Source organism: Cetorhinus maximus, chromosome 6 (genome assembly GCF_964194155.1).
Source record: "Cetorhinus maximus chromosome 6, sCetMax3.hap1.1, whole genome shotgun sequence".
In the NCBI taxonomy this organism is placed as follows: Eukaryota; Metazoa; Chordata; class Chondrichthyes; order Lamniformes; family Cetorhinidae; genus Cetorhinus; species Cetorhinus maximus.
Window position 1 is genome coordinate 141,625,908 of NC_135884.1, and position 14,391 is coordinate 141,640,298.

General features: G+C 47.3%; 1 protein-coding gene across 1 annotated transcript in view; it reads right to left on the reverse strand.

The window, feature by feature from the left end:
* Positions 1 to 409: 409 nt before the first annotated feature.
* dusp22a (dual specificity phosphatase 22a) overlaps positions 410 to 14,391 on the reverse strand; it is a 131,579-nt gene continuing 117,597 nt past the window's right edge. The window contains exon 7 of the mRNA XM_078544615.1: positions 410 to 1,149. Coding sequence (XP_078400741.1) covers positions 925 to 1,149 — 225 coding nt within the window. The 3' untranslated portion in view covers positions 410 to 924. The remainder of the gene's footprint in view (positions 1,150 to 14,391) is intronic.

The window sequence follows — 14,391 nt, forward strand, 5'->3', positions numbered from 1 at the left end:
CGCAGCTACGATTCCCTGAAATGCAGTGCCCGGTGACAGCCCCTCCCCACTGGAAGCAGCAGATCAATGACAGCGAGTTGCATTTACATAGCAACTTCAGTATAACGAAACCACCTCGAGGCGTTTCACATGAGCATAAGCAGGTGAAAACTGGCACGGCATCCAAGAAGTGGACATTAAGACAGGTCATCAGACGCTAAGTCAAAGAGGTAGGTTTTAAGGAGGGCCTCAACGGGGACAGAGACGCAGAGTTGTAGGAAATTCCAGAATTAGGGAGGGAAGTCAGGAGGGAATTCCAGGGTTAAGGGCCGAGGCAGCTGAAGGCCAATGGTGGGGCAAAGGAAGTGGTGGATGGACAAGAGGTCAGAGTGCATAGACCCACAGCTTATTATTAAAAAAGTACAACAGATTCAATTTTCAATTTTATTTTACTCGTTTTAAAATTCAATTAGTTTAATGAGTAAAAGTAAACACAATAAACAATCACTGGCACGTGCTACATTGAAAACAATTTACATGGTTTCATGTCCATTTAACAATACTGTCAATGCCTGTAGGTAAAAGTAGCAACACTGTTAATTGTTGAATAATTTGTAGTCCTAAATGGCAGTGCCCAAAGTTACTGCAGCAAGCATCTGTTCTGAATAAAGGCTGGGAGCAAGACCAATTCCAATGCAGCGCAATTTAAAACTTGCAGTCTTAGTTAGGCACTTAGTTTAAGGAAAGGCACAACCTGCATACTGTAGCTAATGGGAACATTTTTGAAATGATAAATAGAAAAAGGAGAAACAATGGTATATAAATTATCTGCCTTTCTCCTGCTTCGTATTGCACTCTAGGTACATATGGCTGTATATATTCTTGCTGATTTACAATGAATAAAATGATGTTGAAACATCCAGCAGTCGTGCCCTGTCACACCCCTTATCTGTTCACCCAGCTGCGGCTGCTGCTGCTGCTGCTGCTGCTGCTGCCATAGGCATTGTAAGGAAGAGGGTAGACTGTTGTTGTGTGGTTTGTCCAGTGACGCTCCCCATGTCTCAGCTGCTGTTGCTTTTGTTGCTCCTCGTACTGAGACAGCAGCTTTTCAATCTCCTGCTTGTCATCAAATCGATTTTGGCCATATTCCGTCTGAAGCCATCTCCGATACTGAAAGAAACCAGGCACATGTCAAAATTCTGTTTTTCTCCCCTGAAGGTACTCGGGCAGGTTTCTGACAAGCCACCAAAGTTCTCCAAAGCGCAGGAGTGCCAGGATTTCCCATCCCAAGCCAATAACTATAGACTGGGGCTAGCCCTCAGCTGTGGCTCAGTTGGTAACAGTCTCTACTGAGTCAAAAAGTTGGTGAACACAAAATCTGAACTGGCATTCCAGTGCAGCACTGACGGAGTGCTGCACTGTTAGAGGTGCTGCCTTTTGGATGAGATGTTGAACCAGAGCCACGTCTGCCCTCTGAGGTGGACATAAAAGATGGCATTAAAATGAAATAGAGCAGGGGAGTTCTCCCCAATGTCCTAAATAGAAGGAAAGCTTTGCATTTATATAGTGCTTTTCCCAACCATTGGAACATCTCATAGTGCTTTACAGCCGATAAAGTAGTTTTGAAGTGTAGTCACTGTTGCAACATAGGAAACATGGCAACCAATTTGTGCATAGCAAGATCCCACAAACAGCAATGTGATAATAACCAAATAATCTGTTTTAGTGATGTTGATTAAGGAAAAATCTTGGCCAGGATACAGTGGAGAACTCCACTGCCCTTCTTTGAAATAATACCATGGAATCTTTTACAGCCAGCTAAGCAGACAGATGGGGCCTTGGTTTAAAGTCTCCATGAAGAGATGGCACCTCCAACAGTGCAGAATTCCCTCAGTACTGCATTGAAGTGTCAGCTTTGATTTTTGCACTCAAACCCTGGAGTGCGACTTGAACCCAAAACCTTGTGACTCCAAGACAGGTGTGCTGGCAACTGAGCTGCAGCTGACACTGGCTAACTCCAATGCTTCAAACAACATCAGTAAAATGGTAAGATTCTATGCTTATTATCATCACATTGCTATGTGAGCGAGCTTGCTTTGCATAGATTGGCTGCTGTGTTTCCTACATTACAACAATGACTACATTTGAACAATATTGCATTGGTTGTGAAGTGCTCTGGGATGTTCTATGGTTATGAAAAGCACTATATAAATGCAAGTCCATTTTTTGTTTCTGTCAGGACACATTGCCCTCATAAGTGGCAGTATATTGAAGCATAGCAATGTGTCAGATCTCCGGGATTGGGAGCTTTTGGCTACTGATGGAGGTCAGTAGCCAGAAGGTCCCTATTACTTGTAGATATCTAGAGATAGTGAAGCAAGGCTAGAGATTTAAATTTAAAATTGTCTGTCGTTGGTCTGCCTTGGGACCTGCATAGGCCCTTCCAGTGAGCCCGGGTAGTGCCATGATTTCCCATCCCAAGTCAATAACTATACACCAGGCCACCCCTCAGAATGATAGCACTCATCACACAAGAATATCCTGCATCATGAGCACTGTTTCAATCGACCTTCACCCACTCTCGGCACAAGACCAGGTCTTGTCCCACCCCACAGAAAATCCTAGAAATCCCAGGACAATGCAAAAATAGTCTCCATCCCTGAGCCAAGAGTCAGGAAAATCTGCTTTACTGATTGCTGTAGTGATTCTTGCTGGCCAATTGTCCCATAAGCACTGCCAACCCACCTGCACCTCATCCAAATATATGAGGCTGGCCATTTATTGGTCAAGTGGCTATTGAACCAGCAGCTGAGCACAATCCTGTCTTTAGTCCATATCTACACGCTCTATGCAAAGATGCAGGATAGCTTTTGGGGCACCCAGGCTGATTTTTTCTCTCCCTTTCCCAAGGCACCAATTAAGGCCAGGGGACTACCACCATTGCCATACTGGCTGAGATCAGCCATCAGCATAGGCTGGGAAACAATCCATTAGCCTTCCTGATCTGCATGACGCATTGGGCAATGTGTTTGCCTACTAGGCCATCATGGATTTTTTTTCTCTAACCATAGAACCATAGAAAAGTTACAGCACAGAAGGAGGCCATTCGGCCCATCTTGTCCATGCCAGCCTGAGGACACCCTTTCTAATCCCACCTTCCTGCACCCAGCCCATAGCCCTGCAGCTTACAACACTTTAGGTACAGATCCAGGTACTTTTTAAGAGTTAAAGTTTCTGCTTCTACCACCAACTTGGGCAGCTAATTCCAGACACCCACTACCCTCTGCGTAAAAAAGTTCTTCCTCATGTCCCCCTACACCTTCTGCCACTTATCTTGAATCTATGTCCCCTGGTTATAGAATTCTCCATCAAAGGAAACAATTTTATCCTGTCCGCTCTATCTATTCCCCTCATAATTTTGTACACCTCAATCAAGCCCCCTCTCAGCCTTCTTTGTTCTAAGGAAAATAACCCCAACCTATCCAATCTCTCCTTGTAGCTACACTTTTCTAACCCTGGCAACATTCTTGTAAACCTCCTCTGCACACTCTCCAGAGCTATTATGTCCTTCCTGTAACATAGAACCGTCAAGTGTATATTCAGCAATTATTGGCTCGTGATGATTCCAGGGATTTTGCAGATCACATTTTGCAATTGCCTTTTCACAATGAGACCCAGTGGTTTGTGGTGCCTGAACAAGTCAAGTTTATTTTTAAAGCAGCATAATTCAGGATTATGATAAATTCCATTCCACAAGCCTCCTTAAGACAGTCCCTTCCCAACCCAAATGGGAACACCACTACCTGAAAATTCACACACCATACCAAGCCACACACCATCCTGACTTGGAACCATATTGCCGTTCCTTCACTGTCGCTGGGTCAAAATCCTGGAACTCCCTCCCTAACTATGCACCAGAGTCAAAGGTCTTACTGAAAAGGAGTTGACTTTTTTCTTGGAATGAAATGAAAACCTATGTCTCAAAACATTTAGCTTGTCAGACACAGATGAAATCGCATAAACAGACCAGCTTAGCTAAATATTAATGTAACACAAGAAACAGGCCCACTTTCATTACAGAGGTGCAGAACTTGATGCTAAGGCAAGACAGAAATAAAGTTGATCTGGAGAGGTTCTGTGTATGGGCTTAAAAAATGTGGCTTGACTGGCCTGTTAGACTCACCAGAGAGTGTTAATGTATCATCTGTAGAAGGATGGGCTTAATCAGGTAAATGGGCTTTTCTTATTCCAAACTTATGCTACTGTCATAACTTGTATTTTTATAATTATAAATAAGATTTATATTGTGCTTTTAACATAGCAATAAGTCCCAAGGAGCTTAACAAGAGCGTTACCAATAAAAGTATTCTTAACACCAAGGCCTGAATTTTACCCTCGGGGTGCGCCTGAAGTCAGCGTGGGGAGAAGCAGACGTAAAACCCGTTCCTGGCCGAGATCGCGCTGTGTACGTATAAGACCATAAGACATAGGAGCAGAAATTAGGCCATTCGGCCCATTGAGTCTGCTCCGCCATTCAATCATGGCTGATAAGTTTTTCAACCCCATTCTCCCGCCTTCTCCCCGTAACCTTTGATCCCCTTACTAATCAAGAACCTATCTATCTCAGTCTTAAATACACTTAATTACGCTGGCTGGCCAATTGCCAGCATGAAATGTGCCCGGAGAAAGGCTCAGCATTGCCGGTAGGGGTGGGGAGAGGGCAGGCGCCGATGTCACCGCGGGTGCTGGTGAGCGCTTCCACTGTGCTCCCTGAAGGCAGACAGATGCCTCAGGGAGCTGCAGACCTCCAACTAATAAAAGAAAGCACAAAAATGCTGCAAAAAACGTCCATGCAGAGCAATCAAGCACCTAAAAGCCATACTTCATGAAAAGAAAAGTCCCCAGATATTTCTTTTTATTTTATATCCTAACGGAGGTTTCATCCCACCCTTGGGTGAGGTTTCATCGACAATGTGAAGCCAGCCTGGCCGACTGGCCCGTCCACCGACCGTAAGGTTGGACAGGCCACAAAAAAAATCACTTTCAATTGGGCTGCTAATGGGTTTAATTGCCCGCTTAATTGTCGGCGGGCGCTCTTCCGACTTTTGCACGCGCCTGCCGAGTGAAATACCACGCGAGTGAGCGTTGACGTCGGACCTTTGCCTGATGTCATGTCGCGTCATCTTACGCCCGTTTGGGTCGAGCGCGCCCGCCTGCAAGCCGTAAAATTCCAGCCCAAGGCACAGAGAGAGATATTACGATAGGTGATAAAATCACAGTCTTGATTCAGAGATGGATGCAAGAGCTGAGAGCAGGCTGAGTAAGTACTCTCAACACCGAGGCTGCAGTCGACTGAGTTGGCTCCAAGAAACCCTAGCCAGACCGAGATCAAAGGAAAAGCTATTTAGTGGGTGGAGTCATTTCTTTCAGAAGCGTGTCCCCAGAATCCACAAGGTAAGATCAACGTCACCTTGTATCTGGTTCCTGGCTTAACCTGCGGCTCTTCGAGTGCACTACTGCCAGAGTTATTGCAGACGTTGTGCTGAAGCGGCCGGTTTTTCTGGCCCCAGGCTCTTTCTCAGCAAATCAGAGGTTACTTTGATTAAACTGGAAAACCAGAATGAAGGGCCAAGGTACGTGGAATAGGGCAGCTCAAGGCTGAAAAGAACCAAAGGTGAAAATGAAATAGATCGAGAAGTAATAGTTTGGTGAGATGGACATGGAGGAGAATAAAAGAGGGAAATCACACAGAAAATGATCACTAAGCTGAGAGAATAACATTATTTACGGACATGGTAAAGATTTTGTATTTAAAACTCTTATGATTCCATGGCCTGTCTGGCCGGCAGCCCTAACTCCTACAGATCTTTCACTACTATCCTCACCGAGACCCACAGGCCCTGTGTGCCCTAATGGAAGATCCTCAGCCTTATTTCCAAATCCCTGCATGGCTTCGCTTAACCCTATCACAGCAATCTTCTGCAGCCATACACCCTGTCCCATTCACCCATCCTTGAGCTCCAAATTACGACATGCTCCCTGCTTCCTTCGCTCCACAGCCAGGCATCATCAGTCATTCAATCACAACCGCCCCTGCCATCTGAAATTTCCTCTCAAGGCTTCACCTTGTTACTTCAAATCCCTGGCTTCAGAGGCAGGCAAGGCATATCTTTCACCGTCCCCCCTCCCCCGACATTTCTTGTGTATTTCCTGCCCGTTGTCCACTTTTCCCCAAGGTTCCTCAGGTCGTTGCTGAGTATGGTTGGATTGTCACTTGGGACCATCAGCTGCTGCCCAGCTGCAGTTAAAAAGAGTGCAAGGGGTTAAATTTGTCAAGGGGCCATGCACACAGCGAAAGAGATTATATTTGTGACTGCACAAGGCGCTAGTCAGCACATTGTCTGAAGAGGTATTATTGTTCTATGGGGTATAAAAGCAAACAATGAATATAATTCCAGGTGTCAGGAATTTTCACTTATGAGGAAAGGTTAAAGAAATTGGTCTCACTTTCTTTGGAAAAGAGAAATCCATGCAGTGACCTAACTGAAGTTCTCAAGGCTGTAAAAAGAAATGAGAAAATTGGCTCCGGCATATTGATGATTATGACAAAGGATTCACAGTTGGCCCATTGAAGTATGCAGCATGAATGTACAATAAAAAGCCGTTGTATCACCTGCTGATGCCTCGATCTATTTAGTTTTGCAGGAATTACATTCAAATAAGGATCAATATCAACTGTGCTTTGAAAGGAAAGTTTTGCCGTTCTGAACGAGTCTTGGTTTAACAAGGCTGCATTCATGTTGCAGCACATAACAATGAATAGCACAAAATGACTTCAGTGGGTGTTTTCTTACCAAACTGTACTAGGGTATTTCCAATAGAACTTCCCCCTGCTAAAGTTTGGCTCAAAATCACTCTGTGGCTGATAACTGGTTTAACACATTGTAATAATCATGAAGGCAGCCTGCCCTCCCATAACAACACATCCCCACCTTTTACTGGTTCACCTGATAAGTCGCCCGAATAGCAAACTGTAAAGGCATATCGATATTAAAGGTGCATTGTGCACATTCAAAAAACATTTGGAAAAGCTTTCATTCTCTTGTTTAAAATCACCCTCATAAAGAATGCAAATCCCTTGGGAAGGTCTTGTTGCATCACTTGGGAATAAAATCATCGAATCAATGTCGGGAATGATTGATGGTGGGGATTTTGGGTTTGGAACTCTTGCAGGAGAAAGCATCTTTGTTCTTTTCAAAAATAAAATTGGACGAGTATCTTAAAGAGAAACTCATGATCAGATGGAACTATCAGGACAGCAGAGAGGTGAACGAGATGGACCTATGGCTTCATCATCCAGCCTTAAGATGATTCACTTCGAAAATTACACTCGATTTCCTGTCTATTGACTGTGAATGGCAGAGGATAAATCCAGGCCGACAGATATTTACCTTCTCTCCAAATCAAAAGAACATTCATCAGAAGACACATGTCACATTAAGGAGCTGTGAATTACATGTACATGAGATTATTGCACTGTGTTTGGGTGATGTGTTATGGATAATCAGCAGGAAAGTATGCACAGACAATTAAAGGTGAGTGTGATGCTGGCAGCATACATTTTATTCTTTCATGGGATGTCAGTGTCACTGACAAGGCTGCCTATCCCTAATTGCCCCTTTAGAAGGTGTTGGTAAACCACCTTCTTGAATCACTGTAGTTTGTCTGATTCAACTTTTCTGTAGTGGTTTGCTACAACTGAATGACTTGCTGGGCCATTTCAGAGGCCAGTTAAGAGTCAACCACATTGTTGTGGGTCTCAAGTCACACGTAAGCCTGACAGCAGATTTCCTTCCCTCAAGGACATCAGTGAACCAGATGGGTTTTTAACAACAATAAATGATAACATCATGGTCACCATTACCGAGGCTAGTTTTCAGTTCCAGATTTATTAGTCCAAATTAATGCTATGGTTGACTTTTGACTGCAGCTGTACCACTTTTACTGCATTGGATGCAGGAGTACCAGAAAAGACTGGGATTGCCATGAAATCTGTGGTAGTGATGCCACAGAAGCAGTAGCAACAAGCAGGCACATCAGGAAAGAACAACAAAGAGGATGATGAAGGAGGCAAGGGCCAAAGAAGTATTACAGTACATGGGCCTTATGGAACAGAATGTCATACCTCAACATGTCAGAGAAGCTGTGTGTCAGGAACTTATGCTTCGGCAGGACAGCGGTCACTGTCACCTGGTAAACAGAATTAAAGCCAATTGGCAGCACACGCAGAGGATTCCCTGTGACTCTGAAGGTTACGATGGCTTGTGATTTGTATTCCACAGGCTCATTCCAGAATGTAATGGGTGACATCAGCAGCATCAGTCAGTTTGCTGTCCCTAATGCCTTCAAGCAAGTGATGGCTGCCTGCTTTGCAAGGAAAGAGTAACATGACCTTCCCAATGCAGGCTGCTAATCAGGAGAGGAGGTATCTCCGATTAGCCCACACTGCTGGATTTCCCCAGGTTCGAGATTTCATTGACTGCACGTACATTACCTTGCCTTCTCCCCCATCCCGAATCAGCCACGTATTATACATGGAAGGAGTTCCACTCCTTGAATATTCAGCTGCTGTCCGACCACAGGCAGCATGAGCACAGAGTGAAGAACAATACAGGAAGCCCCTGCCCATTCTCTCCGCTCTTTGTTAGTGCTCTCTATGGATTGTTGGGCTGAGGGGATGCTGGTCCCCAGGTCCATTTTGGCAACAGAGCTCCCACCAAATCAGAGTTGTCACCAGAGGCTCCATCATTGTGGGTCCCACTGCAGCATTCATCGCGCTGACCACTCGCTCCTCAGTTGAGTGCAGGGTCTGAACGCATCAGCAAGGGGCCAATATCGTAGCCTGTACTGCTTGAAGCTAGCCTATACCTCTTAAAGAGGAGGTGCATTGTGGCTGGAGCAGTCAGGAAGTGAACCTGGCCTGTGAAACACTGAGCAATGACACAACATGGGAAACAGCCGGCTCCAGGATTCATGGGTGCACTGGCAGTCTGAGAGCAGGAGGCAGAAAGGAGAAGTGATGTCCCCGTCCGCAGGAGGCCCGGAAGCCCTCCAAGTACATGCTCAGAAGTGGGGGCAGATAGCCATGGAAGTCAATGCCAGGAGGCTGAATTTTCCCAACCCCCTGGCAGCGGCCTTGAGGGTGGGCACAGGCAAGCTGGGAAAATAGGGCGAAGCCAGATTGGAGTAGCTCCTCAATCATTCCCATCGCACGGGAATTTTCCCAATGGCGGACTGGGAACCAGATTGGTTGCCCACTACATAGAGGTGGCCAGCCAATTAACATTGCTGAGACCCCATGAGGGGTGATTTTGCGGCCCCTCCATCATTTTACCAGTGACGGACTCTCCAGCATGCAGAGGCCAACATCTCAATGGATCTGGGCTCCGCACAGCAGGAGAGTTCATGGCACAAAGAGTGGGGGGGGGCGGCGAGGCTGCATTCACAAAACTCACAAACGTGGCTGAGACTGATCCAGCGAGGGGTTCCTCCCCCAGCTCGATTCACTGACCGGTCTCTATCCCAGTTATTTCAATCTTGATGTGCAGGTCAATGAGAGTGCTCCCATGTTGAGGCACCCTCATGGTCGCCAAGCTGCCTCAGCAGCTCCCATTTCCCAGCCGAGGCTCTGGAGCTCTGGCTTTCTGACTGGGCATGCGGCATCAGGAGCATACCTGCCATCCTTAATAGGATGGCGAGCCCAGAGGTGGTCAATAAGGCGGCTGCCTCCTGGAGATTGTAACTCTGGTCTCACTGCCGGCGAGTGCAGGCTTAGGGTCCCATTTTGGTCCTAAGGTCAAGGTCTCAAAGCCCCTGGGAAAATTCTGCCCAGGAATCAGTGCCACAAGGAATTCAATTATCCTACATGAATGGTCAAGGTCAGTGGATTCATTTTCAAATATAGAAAAACAAAGACTTGCATTTATCTAGCGTCTTTCACAACCACAGGACATCCCAAAGTGCTTTACAGCCAATTAAGTGCTTTTGAAATATGGTCACTCTTGTAGGAAGCACGGCAACCAATTTGCACACGGTATGTTCCCACAAACAACAATGTGATAATGCCCAGAGAATTTATTTTTGTGATGTTGATTGAGAGATAAATATTGGCCAGGATGCCAGGGGAGTAGGGCATTCTCACCGGTGTCCTGGCCAATATTTATCCCTGAGCCAACATCACTGAAAACAGATTGGTCATTATCACATTTTTCTTGTGTGCCCTTGCTGCCTGCAAACTTCGCTGCAAATTTCCTACATTACAACAGTGATCGTATTTCAAAAGGACTTTGTTGACTGTAAAGCGCTTTGGGACATCCTGAGATTGTGAACGGTGCCACATAAATGCAAACCTTTCTGTTGGATTTCCTCACCTGACATCCTCCCACTGAGGAAGGATGATGGGCACGCAGCAAATAGATCCTTTTCAGGTGAGGTACGTTCCTGACAGCTGAAGAAGCCAATCCTTGAGAGGCAGGTTCTACCACAAGTGCCGCATGTTAAGCTGCCAAGTATCATTGCGGGTTGTTGTTTTCAGTGTTGGCGTTTGTCGTCAAGCCGCTGGTCATCATGGTGGTGCCCACAGGAGGTGTCACCATTTTCTTCTGTCGTCAACGAGTGACTCCAGGGTGCAATAATCGATGTCAAGGGCTTACATATCACACTTGTAAGTAACCTTGAAGCAGAAGCTTTGGGCATCCCACTGGTCGCCTAGCCCTGGCTTCCTCACCACACAGATAGTCCTTGCATCCTGCATACATGCTCAGGACAATGAGGCCGCCTCTGATGAGTGCTGACAAACATGGGAGCTCAGCCTTCAAGAGCACTGCCGCATTCCTGAACTTGTCCTGCTGGGATATACCCATAATGCACCGCAGGCAGCAAAGATGGAAATTGTTGTGCTTCTTTTCTCGATAGCTGCAAGTCGTCCATGTTTGACAGCCATGCAGCAAAGTGCTGACAACACAAGCCTCATAAACCATCAGCTTGGTCCTCAGGGCCAGCTAGATGTTATTCCATTTGCATTTCACAGATCAACCAAAGGTGGTAGCGGCTTCCCCTATTCCTGTGTCAAGTTGTGAATCTTTGGAATTCTCTACCGTAGCAGGTTGGAGCTGCTCCATCACTGAAGACATTTAAGGCTGGGATAGATGGATATTTGGTCTCTCAGGGAGCGGGCGGGGAAATGGAGTTGAAGCCCAAGATCAGCCACCATCGTACTGAAGGGTGTGGCAGGCTCGAAGGGCCAGGTGGTCTACTCCTGCTCCTATTTCTTATGCTCTTACATTCTTAACTTCTGCCTCAAGGCGCAGATTGTCTGTCACCCTGGACCCAGGTTTAACTGAGCTAAGGTTCAACTGGGAAAAGCAGAACTCTCTTGGCGTGAGCCATACCCTGCAATCCACACACGGGCAAAGCCGATTTTTTACTCCTCAGACGAAGCTTTAAGAGGTGTGTCCCCACACGTGGGGGCAGTACCTACAATAATGGAAGCAGACAATCCATCGGCAGGTGGAGGGAAGCTCAATTAACTGCAGCATTTTAAGCTTCCTGAACAGAGACAGGCAGATGAGCATTGTGGATTGGCACGTGAATGCATTAGCTCAGCTTCCACTGACTCAGCAGGCGACATAGCTCCTGGCTCACCAGGAGCTGTGGGATTAGATGATACACTGGTCCTGACCTTTCTTCCAGAAAGGTTCAAAATGCATCGCAGTGGCAATTCCGGCATGTCTGTTTATTGAATCATTTAGCCCCAATTTTAGCCTAACAAGCCCGGCAGGGGGCACATTCGGGTCAGATACCCGGGGCTGGATTTATACCCCCCCCGCTCCCCACTTTTCGATGTCGTGTCCCTTGATCAGCCCTTTGATTGGGGTGGGGGGGGGAGGTGGGAGCCCCACCTACCCTGCTGGAGGTCACAAGCTGGCCACACACAGTTTTACCTGTCATGCACGCCGCATGTCAGCAGGCCTGCCTGACCACTGGGATGAGGCCCTTAAGTGGTCATTAATTGTCCGCCTAAGGGGCTTCAATTGGCAGCGGGACAACAAGTCTGACCACAGGCCTTCCCACCCTGACTTAATTCTGGCAGGGGGAGGATGGCGGCAGGGTTCAGGCACGCTAACCCCACCCCCCACCTCATTAAATGCCCTTGCCGCCTCCAAACAGAGAGAGGCTGTAAAATCCCGCTCGGTGTAACCACAGCTTTACAAGATACTGAAAAGCAGCCCAGATAGCCACAACCCACCCTAACATCAGAAAATTAAATCATCCACACCTTTCCGATAAAATTACCTATAAAAATGGATAGAGCTCTGAATTCATCATGTCTGAATTTTAAATTAAGGAAATAATAGCAAATACTACCTCATTACAGCCTCACTCCCTCACGCGTAAACATGATCTGCCACATTACAGGGCATGTTTCCGATTGGTCACACACGTATACAACTGATGCTATGGATTGCCCTATGGTTTCCATTTCCTTTGGCCAGTTTTCTAACATGGCAGAAAGTTGAAAATCCGGCCCCACTTTTAAATATAACAGGAGCTTCTCTGTGTGGGAAAAAAAAGTCTGAATGATTCCACCAAGACTCAGATTTATGACGTTTGTTTTTATGATGAACTCTCCATCATTCGGCAGGAAATACCTGTCAGGAGCTTTTACACTTTTGGGTCCACTCCAAACTTCTTGATCAGGATTATTGCAGCTCCCAGATCATTTTTATGGTGAGATTGAACACCCTACACCTTCAAGAGCATCAGTTCTTGCCATTCTAAACACTAAGTTAACTCGTTTAAGTGGCAGAGGTGCTCTGCCTTGTATTTCTTAGAAATTCAGCGGTTTCTCTTTCAAGAATATCAGTCTGACTCCTCGAGTAAGGAGACTTTGGGAGGAATAGTCCCTGACTTGCACTAAATGCGGTAGCGGGCGGGAAAAAGAACGTTTTACCCGCCGGCCGCAATGGCAACTTTTCACACCGTATCATCCCAATCCCGCCTCATTAACCTTGCATTCCCGGGAAACATGCCGTTTCCATTGGCAGTCCGGCTCGCATTCACCCACCACGCCATCACCTCGCCACTTCCTCACGGCATATTTAAAGTGCCGCCGTGCGCACACCCCTCACGACTGTGCTTCCAGCCCACGACTGCTGCACAAAGACATGGCCCTGAAAGTCAAGAAGAGTGCAGCCCCCGATTCAGTGACATGCCCCTAGTTTGTCTTTTTGGATGCCGTGGAGGCCCGCCGGGGTGTCCTCTACCCCTGCTCTGGACGCAGGAGGGGCAGTAACATCGCCAATCCAGCTTGGGAGGCGGTGGCAGCAGTGGCCAGTCCCCCTGCAAAAGGGGACAGCCACCCAGTGCTGAAAGAGGATGAATGATCTCCATTGGTCTGCCAGTGTAAGTCCCTCTTCTCATCACTCTCAACTCACACACTCACAAACCCACCAAACATCCTCAGGGATCTCACTCACTGCCAGTTCAAGGGACATTACCATTTACTCTCTCACACACCTTTATTGTCCTCATCCATGGCACCACTCACCACCCACACATGCCAGGCATACTTAGCATCTGGCCTGGCAGGCGTCCTGTTTACACTCTCTCCATCTGTCTTCACGCAGGACAAGCTGGCACACAAGAGGGAGAGGTCGCAGACTGGTGGAATGTCTAAACTCAAGGCCCTCAGGGACTTTGAAAATAGAGTCATCCAGCTGGCCGGCGATGACCGGGACCGTTCCTGTGCTGACGGTGAGGTCGGCGCTGCTCTACCAGGTGAGGATCCAGCAGTGCAACATCCATCAGGTAACCATGCTGTGAGTGATGTGTCCTGTTTCACAGGTCACTGCCATGCACTAATTATCTCCCCTTCCTTCCGCAGGCACATCTGGGAAACAGCCGAGGGCGTTCACGACCCAGGGCCTCCAATCAAACCCCGAAGGCACCTCAGAAGAGGAATCCACTGAAACCCCAATTGAAGTCCCGTCACAGCGCTCACCCACACCCTCCACCAGCTCAGAGACACACACCATGGTGGGACCTTGTTCTAGAGTAGCCTTGGGGTCACAATCTGGTGAGCACATCGCCCTGTCTGATCCACAGCCTGCGGTGGCAGGGACTTCCCAGGTATTTGGCACTCGGAGGACTGCTGGAGACCAAAAATCTGCTGAGTCCCAGTCAGATGAGGAGCCTCTGGACTCGGTCATACCTCGGTTGCTGGAGCTGCAAAGGCAAGTTCAGAACATCAGGAAGGGATGTCTGCTGCACTCCTCAGATTGCAAGGCATGATGGAGGAGTCCATCCGCCTTCAGTCTGAGGTGATAGCGCCGGCATGCCAACGCACCGAGG